Source organism: Austrofundulus limnaeus, unplaced genomic scaffold, assembly GCF_001266775.1.
Source record: "Austrofundulus limnaeus strain Quisiro unplaced genomic scaffold, Austrofundulus_limnaeus-1.0 Scaffold42, whole genome shotgun sequence".
In the NCBI taxonomy this organism is placed as follows: domain Eukaryota; kingdom Metazoa; phylum Chordata; class Actinopteri; order Cyprinodontiformes; family Rivulidae; genus Austrofundulus; species Austrofundulus limnaeus.
The window spans coordinates 744,826-761,826 of NW_013952444.1; the positions used below are offsets into that span (position 1 = coordinate 744,826).

General features: G+C 38.4%; 1 protein-coding gene across 18 annotated transcripts in view; it reads right to left on the reverse strand.

Annotated features, from left to right (window-relative positions):
* Positions 1–17,001, reverse strand: part of LOC106516884 (receptor-type tyrosine-protein phosphatase F) — a 189,641-nt gene that overhangs the window by 78,696 nt on the left and 93,944 nt on the right. For 8 of the 18 annotated variants that reach the window (XM_014007452.1, XM_014007457.1, XM_014007455.1 and 5 more), the window contains exons 5-8: positions 10,016–10,204; positions 8,150–8,167; positions 5,485–5,595; positions 2,071–2,082 (exon numbers count right to left, since the gene is read on the reverse strand). In XM_014007452.1, the coding sequence (XP_013862906.1) occupies positions 2,071–2,082; positions 5,485–5,595; positions 8,150–8,167; positions 10,016–10,204 (330 nt within the window). Of the gene's footprint in view, positions 1–1,643; positions 1,964–2,070; positions 2,083–5,484; positions 5,596–8,149; positions 8,168–10,015; positions 10,205–17,001 lie in introns of those variants that run through there. The other 10 variants (XM_014007461.1, XM_014007458.1, XM_014007466.1 and 7 more) reach the window with 4 other exon arrangements.

The window sequence follows — 17,001 nt, forward strand, 5'->3', positions numbered from 1 at the left end:
TAATTGAGGTATGGCATGCAGACTTTCTGCTGTTTTAATCAACAGATTCATGTGGGATGAAACTACTTGGCTCAGTATTAAAAATATAATCAATATTCCAAATCTGAGCCACAAAAATGTGCTGGTTTCGAGTTTGGCCTTGCGAGTTTGTTTTAAAAACAAGATAACGTCAAAGTTTGTACAAAAAAACAGTCAAGGCAGGCTTTAGAGCAGACTAAATTCAGCTCTCACATTTTAGGTTTTGAAAATGTTTAATTACTTTGCTGCAGGGAAAAAAAAGACAAACATTAACCATTCAGAAAGTTGTGTCAACAATATTATTTTTTGAGTTCCTGAGAATATGGGTGATTTTTACATGAGAGGACTTGACTGGCTGAAGAGTTTTACCAGCCTGAGAACAGGACGGGGATGAAATTCTCAGGCAAAGCATGCAGGAGCTGAGGAAAGATATGGGACGGGATAGCAAGCCTGAGTACACTAGGGTGGAAAAGGATAAAGGAGGAACTTAGCCTAATTTTCTAGTGTAATTGACTGAACATCTGATTTCCTACTGTGACTAGGCCTACAACACATTTTCCTTGAGCACTTTGTGGAAAAAAAGAAAACTCCATTCTTTTCATTTTGGTGGCCATGTTTATTATATTTTTTCAGTTTGGTTACGAGAAGAGAAACCAGACTGAAGCTGGCCAAATCTAAAACCATACAACCATTAAGCTCAAAGTTACAGTTATTCTTTCATGATTCCACAGACTTTAAAGCACTATGAGCAGTCAATGGGGGCTGTGTATATTGAACACTTAATGTTGTGAATAATTCATAGCATGCGGTTAAGTTTGGAGAGGTGCTGTGGAACAAAATGACTAGAGGGCAGGTAATTGTTATCGATTCCCCCAGAGCCTCTCTCCTGTCGAGAGCGGCTTGAAGAGATGGGCTCCGGGACTCTATCAAAACCACAAAATAAGCCCTGTCTCCACTCTGCCTGCCTTTCTTGCTGGATACCTATAAATTTAACTGCCTTGACAAAGTGCCCAAGGATAGCAGAACCTGTTCAGTCAATCAATATCTGGCACAAACTGGCACGGACTCAGCAGGCTCCGAGGCTTCCTGGCAGCAACTCTGGGCAACCATGATGGCTGATCATCCCCTCGTCAGCACTCGGGCAGCTTATTGTTAAATATTCTACAGGTCAGCTCTTTGTGAGGCTGAGTTGTGTAAATAGTACACAAGGAGGACATTTTCCGAAATGACACCTTTGCCATGAGCAAGGTGAATGCTACTATTCATTAACTGTGAAGCAGAGTTCTGTCTGTCATTATGTAGATCAAGGACTAAAAGTCATAAAATAACTTTCATAAATAAGTTAATGATTAGGTGCAACACTAGCTTTTATATGGGTTCTTTCATAATATTTGTATTTACTAAAAAGACATGGTTAATAAAAAAAACATAGTTTTCTCATTAACCCAACATGCGACTATGACATCCTTTGGTCCTATGCTGGATGCTGCCCATGGTGGTAAAACGCACATAATCCCCTGAGAATGGCTTTGTAAGCTCCGATACCCATGTCCCTCAGTGGGAGAGCCGGGGTGTAGCTGCCTAAATACCTGACAAATCCGGTTGCCACCTGAATAACTGAATACCTGATTCTGATGGCTCTACAGAGGCAGGTGGAAACTCTGAGGGTGAAAGCTGCTTTTCGGTGCCTGCAGTTGACAGGGACAATAACGGTGCGGTGGGGAGAAAAGCACAACAACCTAACACAACAGAGATCTAATAATAACTTAAGCTAACTACTCAGGGATTCCTTTATATGTTTTGGCAAGACTAATTGAAACATGGTTAGGGGGAGTGGCACGAGCAGGCATGCAAGAGCTATTTGGGGATCCATGCAAATACGTAGACAACACAATTACACTGCGGAGGATTAGGGAGAGCTATTAATAACATAATTGTCTCTAGGGGGGGAGGATGTAAGCGCCTTTGTGACAAAAGGTGGTAGGGGGGGAGAACCTCGCCACCAATTCTGCTAAGTTTAAGGGAAGTGACAAAAAAGTGAAAATGACCAACCTTCACGCTGATCTGTTTGCGGGTGAAGTGATATGATGAAGGTGACCGATGGAATGAAAAGATACAAAGTGAAGAGGAAGACAACACAGTGAAACAGACAAGTGTTTTTGAAGACACAGCGGAGGTTAGTGACGTGGCACAGAGAGGCAGAGTAATGCTCAGCATCAGGGAGGGAAACTTTTACCATTAACCAAATGGCTCAGGCTTAACAGATGGTTTCAATTTGTTTTGATATAATTTGTACTGCATTTCAGTTTCACAAAAATTGATTCTTCATTATTATAAATACAAAAGAAAAATCAATCCATTTAACTCAAAGGAACTAAACTAAAATTTCCATTCTCGATGTCAGGTTAGCTAAATATGCTTTTGTTCCTAATCTTAGTCCTCATAAATCAGACCCAAATTGATTATTTTCCAAGTCTCCTTCCTTGACACTCAGACACGTACACATAAAACAGCATGAAGATATTTTGGTGAAGAAAAACCCAGCTGCAGCACTTTATCCTCTGTGACATATTGACATGTCACATGGATATATGAAAGAGTGCCAGCAGACAGAAGCCGACATCCCTCCTCCATTGTGGGATAAACGCTTGACAAATGAGCGCTCATGCACAATCACAGCACTCCCCGCGCTTCAGCCCACGTTGATGGAGTCCTCCGTTTTAGAGGAGGGTCACCGAGAGCGACCTGCGGTTGCACACCTACAAACACGGTCACAGTCTTAATGGATAACAAGTGGAAGGACGTACAGTAAATTGATACAAAGACAGTGGAAAGAGAAAACAATTCGAGTGCAGAACTCTCCTCGCGCACAAGAACCACCGTCTCCTTCGGTCTAACCCCTCCCACGGTCAAAACATGAGGCCATCACTCTCTGGTGGCACTAAAATGTCAAGACAAGGGTGGTGACGGTGGTGATGGTGGTGCTGGCAGCGTTTGTGTATTTGGGGTGGGGTGGGGGTTGACCCATTAAGCTTTATCAGGGGAGGCTGAATTTTTTAGAAAGCTCTGCATATAATTTATCGATATGGAGTTGAAATTGAAAGAGTTTGAGACCAAATTTTTAGGAATTGTTATAGACAATAAACTCAGCTGGAAGCCTCATATAGAATATATTAGAAATAAAGTTGCAAAAACTATTGGAAATTGTTTAAAATTAAAGATTTAATAAATATTAAGGGTTTGCATATTATATATTCTTCCTTGGTTTTGCCTTATTTGTCATACTGCTTAAAAATCTGGGGAAATGAAAGTAAAACAAAATTAGTTAAGTTGCAGAAAAAGGCTACAAGGTTTGTTAATAAAGTGGGATATCGTGAACCCACTGATAAAGATATTGTTTGTATAAAAATACTGGAAATAATGTATAAAGCATTGAACAAAAGTCTTCCTTTTGGTATTCAGAAATTATTTAAGTTAAGAGAGAATAAATATAATCTGCGAGGTTTGTTTATATTTGAATGTGCAAAAGAGAAGAGCCAGGTAAAGTTGAGATGTGTTTCAGTTGTTGGTGTGAAACTGTGGAACGAATTGAATGATGATCTTAAGTTATGTGCTTTTTTTTGGTGAGCTTTAAAAGAGCTCTGAAATGTAAAATGATAACATCTCACATTTTTTTGTAGATTTATTTATATATTGTGAAGATATCTTGGTAGGTTGTTGAGCATAAAATAGGGTAGGCAAGAAAAAGCTTGGCCTCAGCCTATCCCTGTTTTTGGTAAATTACGAGTTTGTTTATTGTTTCTGTTTTGTTTGTTGTTGTTTTTTAATGTTTAATGTGAAAGATTTACCAAAAATAAAGTTACTGATTGATTGATTGATTGAGTGACTGATTGATTGATTCTTGTAATTTACTCAAACTTAAAACGTAATTAATAAGATGGTTAATTTAAGAATTAATTTGCCTTTTATATATAAATTTTTCGCTTATCAGTGACCAACAATTAAGTTTGATAACAGGAAGCGACGCAATCCCCTTTGTTTTCAGAGTAAAAAAGCAAAAGCCTAAAACAACAGGAGAGGCAGACAGGCTTGTCAAAGGCCACTTGTCTCGAGTCACTCGTGTTCTGAACCCAATCTAGCAGCCGAGTGATAGCACAGCCCCGGGTCCTGTCTACCCTCTCCCGCACCGGTAACAAAGACGGAGTGAAAACATGGCTACAGCCTTTGTTCTCCATTCCAGTCAAGAACACATTTAAAAAGGTTACGCTTGGTTTGATTTCTATCTCTTCACTGGTGTGGGGGAAGCTGGCGGAAAAAGTTGGTATTAGGGCCAGTGGGTTGACAGCTACCTGGGTGGTGTTACAGAGTAGAAGGGCCCCTCAGGCCCTGCTGGCGCCACGCCACAAAACTACTGTAATTACCTGTGAGGTGGGGCAAAAAGCCAGCGTCTGCACCTGTGACAGACACGTTCTGATTAATAGATGAGACGCACATCCTTTCCTCGCCTTTGCTCTTTGGCTGAGCACCACCTGTCAGGTTTAAAGATCTAAATTTTCTACAACTCAGAGTGTTTAATATGTAAATAGGATCCAATTTAAAACGTTGAGGATGAAGAGATAAACATTTATAATTAAATACAAATAATTTGGCAATTTTTTTTTCCTGTAATAAACAGGAGATACTGAATGGTAATTTATTCATTTGACTTTTAATGAAAAGAAAAGGGTACAATGGATGTCCTTATCCATAAAACAGCCTGTACGATGCAAAACAATATGCTTTTAGCCAAACTTTAAAAATAACCATGTGTGTCTTTCACACACAAACTGGAGCAGCTATTGTGCTTCGTGTACATCAGACACGGTGGTGTTATCCACGGCAGCTGACCTAGACTACTCATTCCCCTATAGCAGCTTTTTCCAGGATGAGTCCAGTCCTGCCCTTGCCCTGCATTAGTCTGCTCGTGGAGACGTTTCAGCAAAAACAAACCCTGGAAACCCAAGACCCCCGCACCCACCCTTGTCTTTAGAAGCTCTGGGTTGTGCTGGGGAAAATAATGGACCCTTTCGATACAGTCAATATAAAAAATAGAAAGACGGCCTGGTGTCTGTGCCAGCAGAGGAAATGGTTTCAATGCAGCTGTTTTCTCAGGCACTGCACCTGGCTGAGCTCACAGCCAAACAGGAGGCTGAGGTTAGTTCAGCTCACTGGAATGGAAGAAACGGGAGAGCGGGAACTGGGGTGAAGACAGACCGAAATTGGTGTAAAAAGTGCAAACGCTGAACATCCTACAGACGTTAAAGACGATTCAACTGTGTCCCACGGCGCCTCACCAGAGCATGTGTGGTGGAGCTTAAAAAAGACGTGTTCTGCTAGTGGTTTTACAAATACTTGAAATAACAAAACAAAAAATGGCATTAAAATTATTAACTCCACATCAAAGAAAAAAAAAACATTTGATTTTACCTCTGACGTAGAGATTGGCAGGAGCAGAGTAACGGGTCCCAGCGCTGTTCATGGCAACGCACTCGTACTTCCCCTGGTCCGACTCCTCGCTGTTCTCAATTTGCAGAGCTCCTACATGGAGAATTAGCACATTTAGCCATCTTGACAGATGACAGAAACCAAGGCAGATATTTATGCAGCTGCTCGCTAGAGACTGCATCCAACTAGTCTAACCTAGTTCATGCTCAGAAAGGGACATCATGGTGTAAGGAACATAATTAAAACAACACAAACATTCAACAGCACTGGTGAGATTAAGAAAACGACTAATTGAATATTTGACCTAGTCATGTTAAAAATGAATATAAATAAATGACATAGTTAACGATTTAAAACATACAACAAAATCTTTAAAGTCTAATTACCTTTTCAGCTTAAGGAAATATGACAAACTGGAGTGTTTGTCTCACAGAGGGTTGTCTGTGCTAGCCAGATATGAGAAGACAGCTAAATTATTTTAAATATAAACAACCAAACAGTTGTTTAATGCTGTGTAATTCTCTTTTACACTTTGTGTAAAAGTTACTTCAATTAAAACAGAGTATTTTTAGATAAATTAGCAGATGCTACTACATGGGTTTAAATAAGCAAGACTGTTTTTTTTTTTGTAAAAGTACTGCACTGATTCAAGTTTTCGCAGACAATCAGTTACTAAACTCACTGATGCCGTTAGTGGGCTGTCATTCTTTAAACAACAATCAGAACACAAACCCTTTCATCACTGAATAAGCAACAGAGTCCAAATCTTTATGATTCAAAGATGTGAGGGAGAAGATTTTACATGGTGGTCTGAATTTCTATTAGTCATACAATAAGATGTTGGAAAGTTAATGCAAGTTTGGGTGGAAGTAAATCTTGTAACATGCCATAGTGTGGTGATGTCATGACAAATACGCACCAAAATGTAAGCTTATGGTGGGCCAGTGAAATATTAGTGTGTCTTTGTTTTCGGCCAAGTAGTGAACATTTTTAAAAACATTCATGTTTTTAAAAAGTGTACCGTAAACGGTAAAATGAACGAAGGATTTGCTCAATCTCAGCTGCCAGTGCAGTTAGCAGTTAGAAAATTATGAAGTTTCACAAAAGGGAGATAATTTTTTTCTGCCAGATGGCTCTGATTTTTATTCACAATTCCAAGTTGTTGTTGTTGGCATCCGAATGCAGGCCAACATGTTGCTTCAGACAAAGAATGAAAGCCCCAGAGAACCAACCTGGAGTGATCATTTGTTCACTCCACTACACAGCCATTATTTCATCACTGGTACTGACTTGCAAATGGCAGACAGATGAAGCAGGTTCCTATTTTACAAATTAAGAAGAGCAACAGTAAACTTACCTGCTTACCCCAAAGTATATAGATAAAAACACTGCTTCTTTGGGTAAAATATGTGCAGCAAGTGATAAAAGTGATCATGTCTCCAAAGCAGCATGGTGCTAGCGCAAAAGGCAGCCAGACACCATGCAGTTTGTAAATGACAACAATACTCAGCATAAGATACATTTATACATCATGCAGTATGAGATGAATGTAACAAACAGGTTCACCACCAACCATAAGGGACTCAAAGCCAGGCAAGACCTAAAAACAGAAGCGGAACGGGGCGGGGAGGTGACATGTGAGACTACGTCTTCAGATCTCGTGACAACACGTCGCTTCGAGGCGTTTGTTCGGCTCGCTGAGCTCATCGCTGTCTGATTCAGCACTGACATGCACCGGCATACTAATGTCAATGTCACCAATCTGTCAATCTGCCAGCTCTCTCGTGGGAGAAAACAGTTTGAGGACTACAAAAATGTACAAGGTTTGCTGCTACACGGTGGTTGTCAAGGTGTGACGCCGAACCACTTCAGCTGCTTCCACGTTTTCAAGCACTTGTAGATGTTCGACAACTTCTACCTACAAGGCAACATTAGTACGTCTAAAAATCAGATTGAGTACGGGCGATATAAACAACTACAAATGCACAGAAATATGTTCATCCTGTTCTAGATACCCAACATTAGCTGCAGTGCTGTTGAGGTGAAACCATGCTTTATGTCTTGCGGAAAAGCAGATGATTTCCATAAAAAAGGTTTAAGACTTCCACCTTAACATTCTCAACAGACATCCAGCTCCCGTGCTGGGGGGCAACTCCACATAGACTTTATGTAAATGCAATCATTTCAATTTAAAATAGGACTGCACAAATAAGGTAGGTAGATCAAAGCAGGTAGATCCTTGTGTGATGTTGGTGGCCTTTAGTTTTGACTCCTCGCTCCTTTTGCAGAAAAAAACCATGAAAGAGGCAAAAAGGTGTTTTGTGTGAGAGGTTTCCTTAATAAAATGGTTCATTTCACACACTGTGTAAAAAAAAAACCTTGAAAAGCTCATTTACAAGCTAACACGGTGGACTTTTAGCGTTTCCCTTCGTACAACAAGGTTGGGGATCTTTTGTTTGTCAAGGACCAGACAGCAGACAGGACATGTTGGGAGGAAAACGCACGGGAAAGTGGAAGGGTGGGCTGGCGCCGACAGTGAGGATGAACCCGGCGATGTGGCAATGGGAAAACATGAAGGGGTCTGATGTGGGCGTGAGGGGATGGTGTGATTGTTGGATTTTTCCAATGCACTATTCATCATTCTTACCTCTAATTGGTGTACCACCTAGGTGGGAGTAATTTCAATGAAAACAGGGTTGAAAGATTAGTTAGTAATCCACTTACAGCAGTGGGGAAAACACATGTCTTTTGACAGGCCATAGAAAAGAAAAGGGAAAAAAAGGTGATACAGAGCAGAGGCCACTTAAATGCAATGAGCCAAAGTTCAACGCACTTAATCAATGCTACAGCTTGAAGCAATTATGGATATTGGACAGAGCAGGTTGTCTCTAATTATTTAAAACAACGCACACCTTTGAGAAGGATCCCTTCTGTCAGCTTTGAAATGTAATATTCCTCATTCTGTTTTTGCAGAACCTCAAGCACATTACTCTTGCTTTACAGCAGCTTTTAAAAGTATTTTAATTAAGCTTCCTAATTTAGGATGGCCCCCACTCTTTTTTTTCCACAGATAGCAGTTAGTAAAAAAGGACAGGGATAATTAATGAGAATAATACACAGAAAAAAAAATGATGGAGAAGAAATATTAATGTCAAACGTAATAAACTGAACAGAAGTTAGTATCTCCACTCAGTGGGTGATTTGGATCATCTTAAAAGAGAGTAAGTGTGCCTGTGTCTTCAGAAGAAATCTAAGCAAGTGGGTTACAATAGGAAGAATTTAGATTGCCATTTCTGTTCAATGCTGGCTACAAATGAATGTGCTTTACCCCCCCCCCNCCCCCGAGTTGCAAAACTGGCCTCATTTCATATCCTATTTAGTAAAGTAAATCCTGATACAGCAGCAGATGTCAGGAAAACGGTGGTGGATAAAACGAAATGTTAGTCTGAGGGCATTACATATCAGCACATTTTCAGACACTCTCAATGTATGTGGGAAAGAAAACTAATTAAAAGTTTGTCGCTGGAAGTCAAAAGATTTTTTTTTTGCACAATTTTATCCTCGCAATAAAAAAATCATCAAACAATTAGGGAGTTGAGTTAGTTATTAAAAATTTGTTTCTGTTTTGGGGTCTTGCTTTTAGTAGGTAATAATTCAGGACTGTAAGAACACGGACAGTTCCAGTGGACATGCTGAAGAGATTCAGCAGCTCTATCGCTGGGCTTCTTCTTGAGTATCTCTTATCTTTAACCTTTGGGTTCTCAGACTTGCAGCTGGGTCTGACACTTCATAAGCTGCTTCTCCAATACCTCCCAAAGTAAAAGCTACCTCATACAGTGGGGGGGGGCTTCACTACCTAACAAAGTCAGAGTAGGCTTAGCAGAGAGTGAAAGAAGAATTTGTTTCGAAACCCACCAATCTGTCCACTTTGCACGTTTTTCATCACATCCAGGTCAAGGAGGCACTGTTTATAAATCACTGGGACTGCTACTCTGAACAAAAAGCACCTCATTAGGTTACGCTTGAATCCTGGCTAATATATCGACTACTGGCCTCATTGTGACCCAGCTGCATGTTTAAGAGGGGATTAGGGATTATTTAATAGGTTGAAACATTCTCGTTCTGTACTTCAAAAAGTTTGAAAAGTTCATGCCTCACTGTCAAAGCCTGCAAAAGGCACAGAGAGGGTGTCATTCCAATTTCAGTGACTGGATAAGGCTGCTGTGCTGACGTAAGGAATAAACTTCTGGAAGTTCTTAGAAAACTAATCAAGGGAGCAATGAGAAGCCAAGGAAAACTTTCCCATTCTTTCTGATGAAAGGCAGTTCTTGAAATCGTACCCGACAACAAAGGCCTTTTGTTTGTTTACGCTATCTTCATGATTAACATGATGTCTGCAGGTATGCAGTGACATCTTGCACTTTGTCTTTGTTGTTTTTGTGTTTTCAAAGTGCCATGTACATAATAAAAATCTAACTCACAAAAAATCCACTAAGATCTTATGGTGCTGTACCTGAGCGAAGCTGTTTGATGCGTCCGTTGCTGCTGCTGATGTCCACAGGAAGCATGTCCTTGTACCAGGAGATCTCCGGGTCTGGGTTCCCGCTGGCAGCACACAGCATCGTGGCCGTCCTGGTCCTTTCAACCACTTTCAGTTGTGGCCCCATATCAATGGTGGGGAACCCATGTGGGATCTGGTTCTCTGAAGAGATGAAAGGACAGGGATTAGAAAAGACAAAGACACACAAAAAAGGCGTTACGACAAATAAAACGAGGAAGAAAGGTATGGTTACAAACAGATTCTGACAAAACAGTCGTTCAAATGCTGTAAGAGGAGTTCAACAGAGATGCTCCGTTAGCAAGGTCAGAGAGAAGGATGAAAGAAGAGCAAATACATTACAGATGCTACAGGCCAAACAGTAATCTGAGCATACACTCAGATGCAGCAAAATTAGTGTGAGGGCAAAAGAAACTACAGGGGAATAACAGATCTGGGGCTGATTTAGATTTGATAGGGGGAAAGAAAAAAAAAACAATCCTGTTAGTAGCTGATTATCATAGCAGGCTTATTACTGAGCACAGGCAGTCCCAGGTTTAGACAGAGGAGGGACGATTGCAATCTGCTTCTGGGTACTCATGCATAGATGAGCTGCCTTAGGCTTAGAAAACTAAATAAACCAATTTGAATAATCCAACTCTTCATAATGAATGTAACAGAATATCCATAAAAACACAAAGTTGGGATCCTAACAGCAGAATTTAAAATTTTCAAAAAAACGTGACTCAAATGTTAACTAACATAACATCATTTATAAAAATTATACCTAATAAAGTCGAAAGGTGACTAAACTTATTTGGTCTGAAAGTTCTGATTTTTTTTTTTTTTACTTGATCAAAATAAAAAAAGTATTTAAACAGAAAAAAACAAACAAACCAGATGTTTTCAAACAGGCAAACACAATCTGTTTTCAAAACTGAAGGAAAAAGGCATCTTGAGCATGCACACATCAACAAACATCCCAAATATACATACATCGTATTCTCAATTGAATGTATGTAAATTTGGGTAGACATTCTTGTTTGTTTGTTTAATTCATTCAAAATGTGCTGGTTTACTGTGACTCAGCCTGATAACTGAACTAAATAGAAATTCTTGGACTAATATCTACCTGTTTTTTTTTGCCGTCACATTTGAAATAAACTATATGACTAAATGCATTTTTAATTTGGAAAACACGAGTTGATGAAAAAGCAAAACTGCTTTATAAATTACATTACAATGTAAATTTGTCCAAATAAAAAATGTAGCCTTTTTGAGCATAAAAACAGCCTCACTGCCACTTAAAACTAAATCTTAACAACAGTATTACATGGAAACATGATGGTACTTGAGAGGTCTGATTATGAGCTTGCTCTTGAACCCGTAATCTTTTTCATCTGTCTTTTCACATGTAGGGGTTTCATTAAGAGCACCGTGTCAAGAAGAATGAACAGATAATGATTATGGCTTCTGCCTTTGATTAGCATGAAAATATACGAAGCTACAGGTTATCTAACAATAGGTAATTGATAGCTGCTCTGAAGGGATAAAAATATTTATTAAATAAGTTGAGGATAATAGAGTGGAGATCTGAGCATAAAGCTGATTCTTCTGTTTATCCAGTCGACATTTTTCTGTGCCCGCTTATCATTGCAACATAGGCTTGGAAACCAGCCCAGTGTATAAAAGTGGCAAAAGGCAAGATGAACCCTGGACATGTTGTTAATGTGTCACAAAGCATAAACATCCCTTTCCAAGTTACACCGATGGTCTGTAAAAAAGAAAAAAAAAACTTAAAAATGTCCTTTAAAAATATAAGTAAAAAAGCTAAAATGACAAGACATATGCTGTTTTCAAATGCACACCAATAAAAGTTACTAAATACTATGAGTGGAAAATATATCATATATGTTCATCAATAATAAGAGACTTTAGATAAAAATAGGATTTTTTTAAATTGTCAAACATACTGTATATAAGAGAAAAAAAGCAGCATTTATTTCGTCTACAGAGAGAAGTTTATTCAACTAACTACATGGGATTTCCAAATCCTCCTTTAAAGAACTACTAGATATTTCCTTACATTTACAGATTTCTTGAACTACAACCCAACAGGTATCAATGCTCTAAAATCCATCTGCACTCTGCAAAAGTAGGCTGAAATAATTCATCAACTAAGCTGACTACAAAAATTACTGGACACAAATTCTTTGATTTAATCTTTATTTTTATTCATGTAACCGTGTACTGCTTGGTATTCACCTTGTTTCAGTCAATCACGTGCGTACACTACCTTATGGGCAATGGAGGAAGACAGAAAACAGATAAGAAAAAGCACAAAAAGGAAAAAAAAAGTTTGACAATAAATCAAATAAAAGTATGGTGAACATACCCTAGAGTACATCTGTTGTAAAACTGAAATAGGAGGTTGTACGCAAGTGAACATATCAGAATGATAATTATATTCCTCTTCAATGGCCTTCAAAAATCAGAGCGCAGAGAACCAATAAATCAAAGATCTGGAGTCCTGAAACTTGCAGGAGCTTCCAGCTCTTGGAACAGCTAGCCTGGGAGTTACAGGCCCCTGTGGTAAATAAGTTTTGGAGCTAGTAGGAGCCAACAGGGAGCTCCGAAGTCTGAACAAGTTCTGCAATTCCGTGTTCAGCCTTGCTCCAGTTGTGTTCTGGCATTTCCTACAAGTTCTTCAAATTTTTTACAAAAGACAAAATTGTGTTGTCTGATTTTGTTTTTGTTTTTTTTTTCCTGGGGTTTCAGATAGATAGATAGGAATTTTGTTGGTGAATAATTTTGTTCATGATCAGTTTATGTCTAACAATGTTTTATTGTCATGTTAACAGAATTATTTTAAACAAATGAACTGTTTTGACTGAGATCTCACCCTTCAGAATGTATTCAACAACAGCACAACCTCAACAATGCTCTTGGCTTGTCCGAGTCAAAAAATCCATATGTAAACTTATATAACCTGAGTATGAAAGGAGCAAGGGTGTTTTGTTCTTATCCTTATCAGAGCAGTTGTTCCTCCTTTCACCCTTGTGTTTGGCCTGGAGCCCAGATTGTCTCATATTCAGACCCAGTTGAATATAAGAGATCTCTGTGGTGAGGCTTGTTTCCTTTCTACCGATTCAGAATTAGCTTTCAGACATCCTAAATGATACGTCTACAAAAGAGAGCACCTCTAAAATATGGACTACATGACAGTATGGTTTGTTATTAAATGAATGGCGGTAAAGGTATTGTTGCACGCAGTGCTCCTCTGTGGTTTGCTCTTCCTTACTTTGGAGGAAAAATAAAAGAACAAAGGTGGAAAGGGATAAAAATAAAAGGGAAACAAAAGAGGAGGAAGTGGAAAACTGCCAGTTAGAAATATAACTTATGTAATGTTAAAGATGCGCTTTTCAAATTAGAGGTTCATTCAAAAGGAAAATATTCAAATGAACAGCTATGTGGTAAAAGACGATAACAGATCCCTGAGCTGTTCTACTTATGAGAATAAAAAAACTGGGAAAACCACGGAATTATGCTAAACCTAGAGGGGAATGAACTCCACTCTCACCTACTTACAAAATGCTTTGAATATTTCTTTTTCCATAATGTATCACCTCAGAGAATATCCCTTTGAGGCTGGACCCAGTTTTCTCATGTACGCACTCACTGGGTGTTCATACAGTGGCTGTGGAGCTGGTTGCAGTTGTGTTCCGGACATTTAGATTCTGGAGTGATTCAGCAAACTCTACACTCATGGAATCCCCTGTAGATGGATTTTAAAGACTGACAAATGAACTGATAAGATTACAAAACTTCATCTTGTTTTAAAAATAACCCTATATTAGAATGAAGCTAAGACATATTTAAAATATATCTACAATTCATACACACCATGCTTGTGCATCGCACTGCATGTAGCCAAACTAGAACTCAAAATCAGCCTCTCACACGGAAAATTGTGTAGTCCTGTTAACATAGTGGAAACTAATCAACTTAATAAGACACGGCACTGTAGTGTCATTTACACTAAGTGAGTAACCTTCTTAGGAATGAGAAGTCTGTCAAAAAAGTTGCTTTGAAGTGGTTTTTTTTTCTATCCACCCCCCTACACATGCCTACAGCAACATTTAAGTTTCTAACAAAGAGTCATCCAATGAAATAAAGATGTCCCCTTATTAAGCTTATCATTTTGTATTGTTTTTTTTTTTGATAGATTTAGTCTTTTTACTGAAGAAACAGAAATATAAGCACACTTCAGCTTCTTGTAATACTGCCTATAAAATGTATGATTAACGTCACTTGGAAATGTTTGTGGGCTGTGAAAAATGCAAACCAATGGTAAAGCTGGGTGAGGGACCCCAAAGGGGTTATTACACGAGTCAGCGGCTCTGTCATATCAGGAGCCACAAACAGGGGATAATTTAAATGCTGCTGCAAAAGCTCACATTTTAATCTGTCCTTGACTTTTGCTTAATGTCTGCATTGCAGGTGAACTGTATGTATATATAAATACTTTTTCACAGCATGTCTCATTAGTTTAAACTTGCTGTGGTGTGTTAACTGATCTGTGGGAAAATGTTAAAGGGATCCCCGATTAGTTGTAACATTAGACTTTATTTAATAAACGTATATTTTAACTGTAAAATAAAGACTGTAAAAATACTGTAGAATGTTCAGTTTTTATCATTTTTAAACTAAAAGTTTAAAAATATATTACACGGACGGGGCCATTTTATTTATACGTAAAGCATTCTGGGTAAATGATGACGTGGACAGGTCCTCGGTGCGAGGCTGATAGCGAGCTAAATCCACCCTGAAGGTTAATCTTGGACAATATCTGACGATCGACTCTTTTAAATGAAACCAGAGAGCGTTGACAGAGAGGAGAAGGTAGAAATGACTCAGCCTGTAACTGAAAATATGGATGGAGGACCTCAGCTGAGCTAGCGCCGAGCTAATACATATAAGGAAATATAGCATCTGCGCTAGCACAAAAGGCTAACAGGCTAAGCTGAGGTTCTTCTTCCATGAAGCAGCTCTGTTGTCCTCCATCCATATTTTCAGTTCCAGGCTGAGTCATTTCTACCTTCTCCTCTCTGTCAACGCTCTCTGCTTTCATTTAAAAGAGTCGATCGTCAGATATTGTCCAACATTAACCTTCAGGGTGGATATAGCTCGCTCACACCGATGATCTATCTACGTCATCATTTACCCAGAATGCTTTACATGTAAATAAAATGGCTCCATCCATGTTAAAATATATTTTTTAAAATTTACAAAACTAAACAGCCTACAGTATTTTTAAAGTCTTTATTTTACAGTTAAAATATATGTTTATCAAATAAAGTCTAATGTTACAACTAATCAGGGATCCCTTTAAACTTTAGACTAACCAGGCTGTCTGGACAGAGTGAGACAGCTGAGTGCTGTGTGTTTTTCTTTAAGAGAATAAGAGAGGGGCAAAATAAAACTAGTTTTATGTAAATATAAAAAAATATGTCTAAATCAGATGTAACAAATCTATGAAAAGCAGAGTTTTGGATTTGACTTTTGCCTTTTAGAAGAAGATAAAATGTAAACCCCAAACATGTCACAGTGCTGACAAAAGCTCAAAAGGCTTTGACATAAACATCCTTAGTATTTATGCTGCCTCTGTGCAGTTCAGAAATAAAGCTGAAAAAAATAAAATAAAACATGAAAGATACAAGTCGATCACATTTTTTTATTTAAAAAAGGCAAAACAATCCAAACAAATAGTTTATATAGTATTTTACTTTAGGCCTCACATTAAGAAACATATTTTCTAAAGAATATAGAAGCATTCAGTTAACATCCACAGTCCTCGTGTCCTAGAGGCTTTTTGTTACACGAATAATTGCGGCCTCTTTTGTTACACTCATCAAAAATGATGTCAAGTTGTTAGGGAAGATTTGCATGGCCTTGTCTGTCTATTTCTACCTTTTTTTCTGTAAATTCCTGTGGCTTGGCTTGCCTGCCAATTTATTATCCTTTTTTGTGCTGAACCTTTAAGAAGGAAAGAAAATGATGGATGGGTGAGAAGTAGAGCGAAACCAATAAAATAGTGCAGGCAATGTAAGCGTGCAAGTTACTATTTGTCAAGATAGAGGAAACATTTGATTAAAGTCTCTATTGTACTAGACTGTTTTTAAATATCTAACTAAAATAAAATTGAAAAGAACAAATCTGAAATTCCAGTGATAATGCCACATTGCACTCCATTAAGATCAACAGTACTGCTGCAGAGATGAAACAGTAAAAATAAAATAAAACAAAAATAAATAAGTTGTGAGTTGCTCACGGAAAGACTGATATTATTTATTTCAATCTTTCAATATGCAGACTACACTCTAATAAATGAAATTTGAATTCACTTAAGTCAATTTAATATTTCATTTCTTAGAGTGTAAACAATTTGCAATCATGTGACACAAAAACATTTGTTCTCCTAATAGTATGATAGTGTTTTACACGTCCTCGGATAAAAAGTCGGTGTACCTATAACCAAAAGTGAAACACCCTGGATTTGCAAGTGCGTCAGGCCAGTGGGTTAGCCAGTAAAACATAAGCCAGGCACACATAAACTGGTTCTTCCATGATGTGGAAAACAAATAGGACCATTGTTCTCTCAGGAGACGTCTGTCACGCAAAGAGTAATTCTGCACTCAGAGCAGCTTAGCAGATAAACGCAGAGATTTCACTGGTTATAGCATCAAAAAAAAAGGGCAGAAAGGGGTTGGGCTTAGTGCGGTTTTGTTGTCACAATACTCAATTAGAATAGAAGAGATGGCGTTGTCTATACAGGAACCACATTGGGAAACATTTGGAACATCCATTATTAAAATAAACACCCTCAAACTATCCTAACAGGTTAAATGGAGAGACTCTACACAGTAATCATGAATGATTGTGTCAAGAAGCGATGCCTCTGT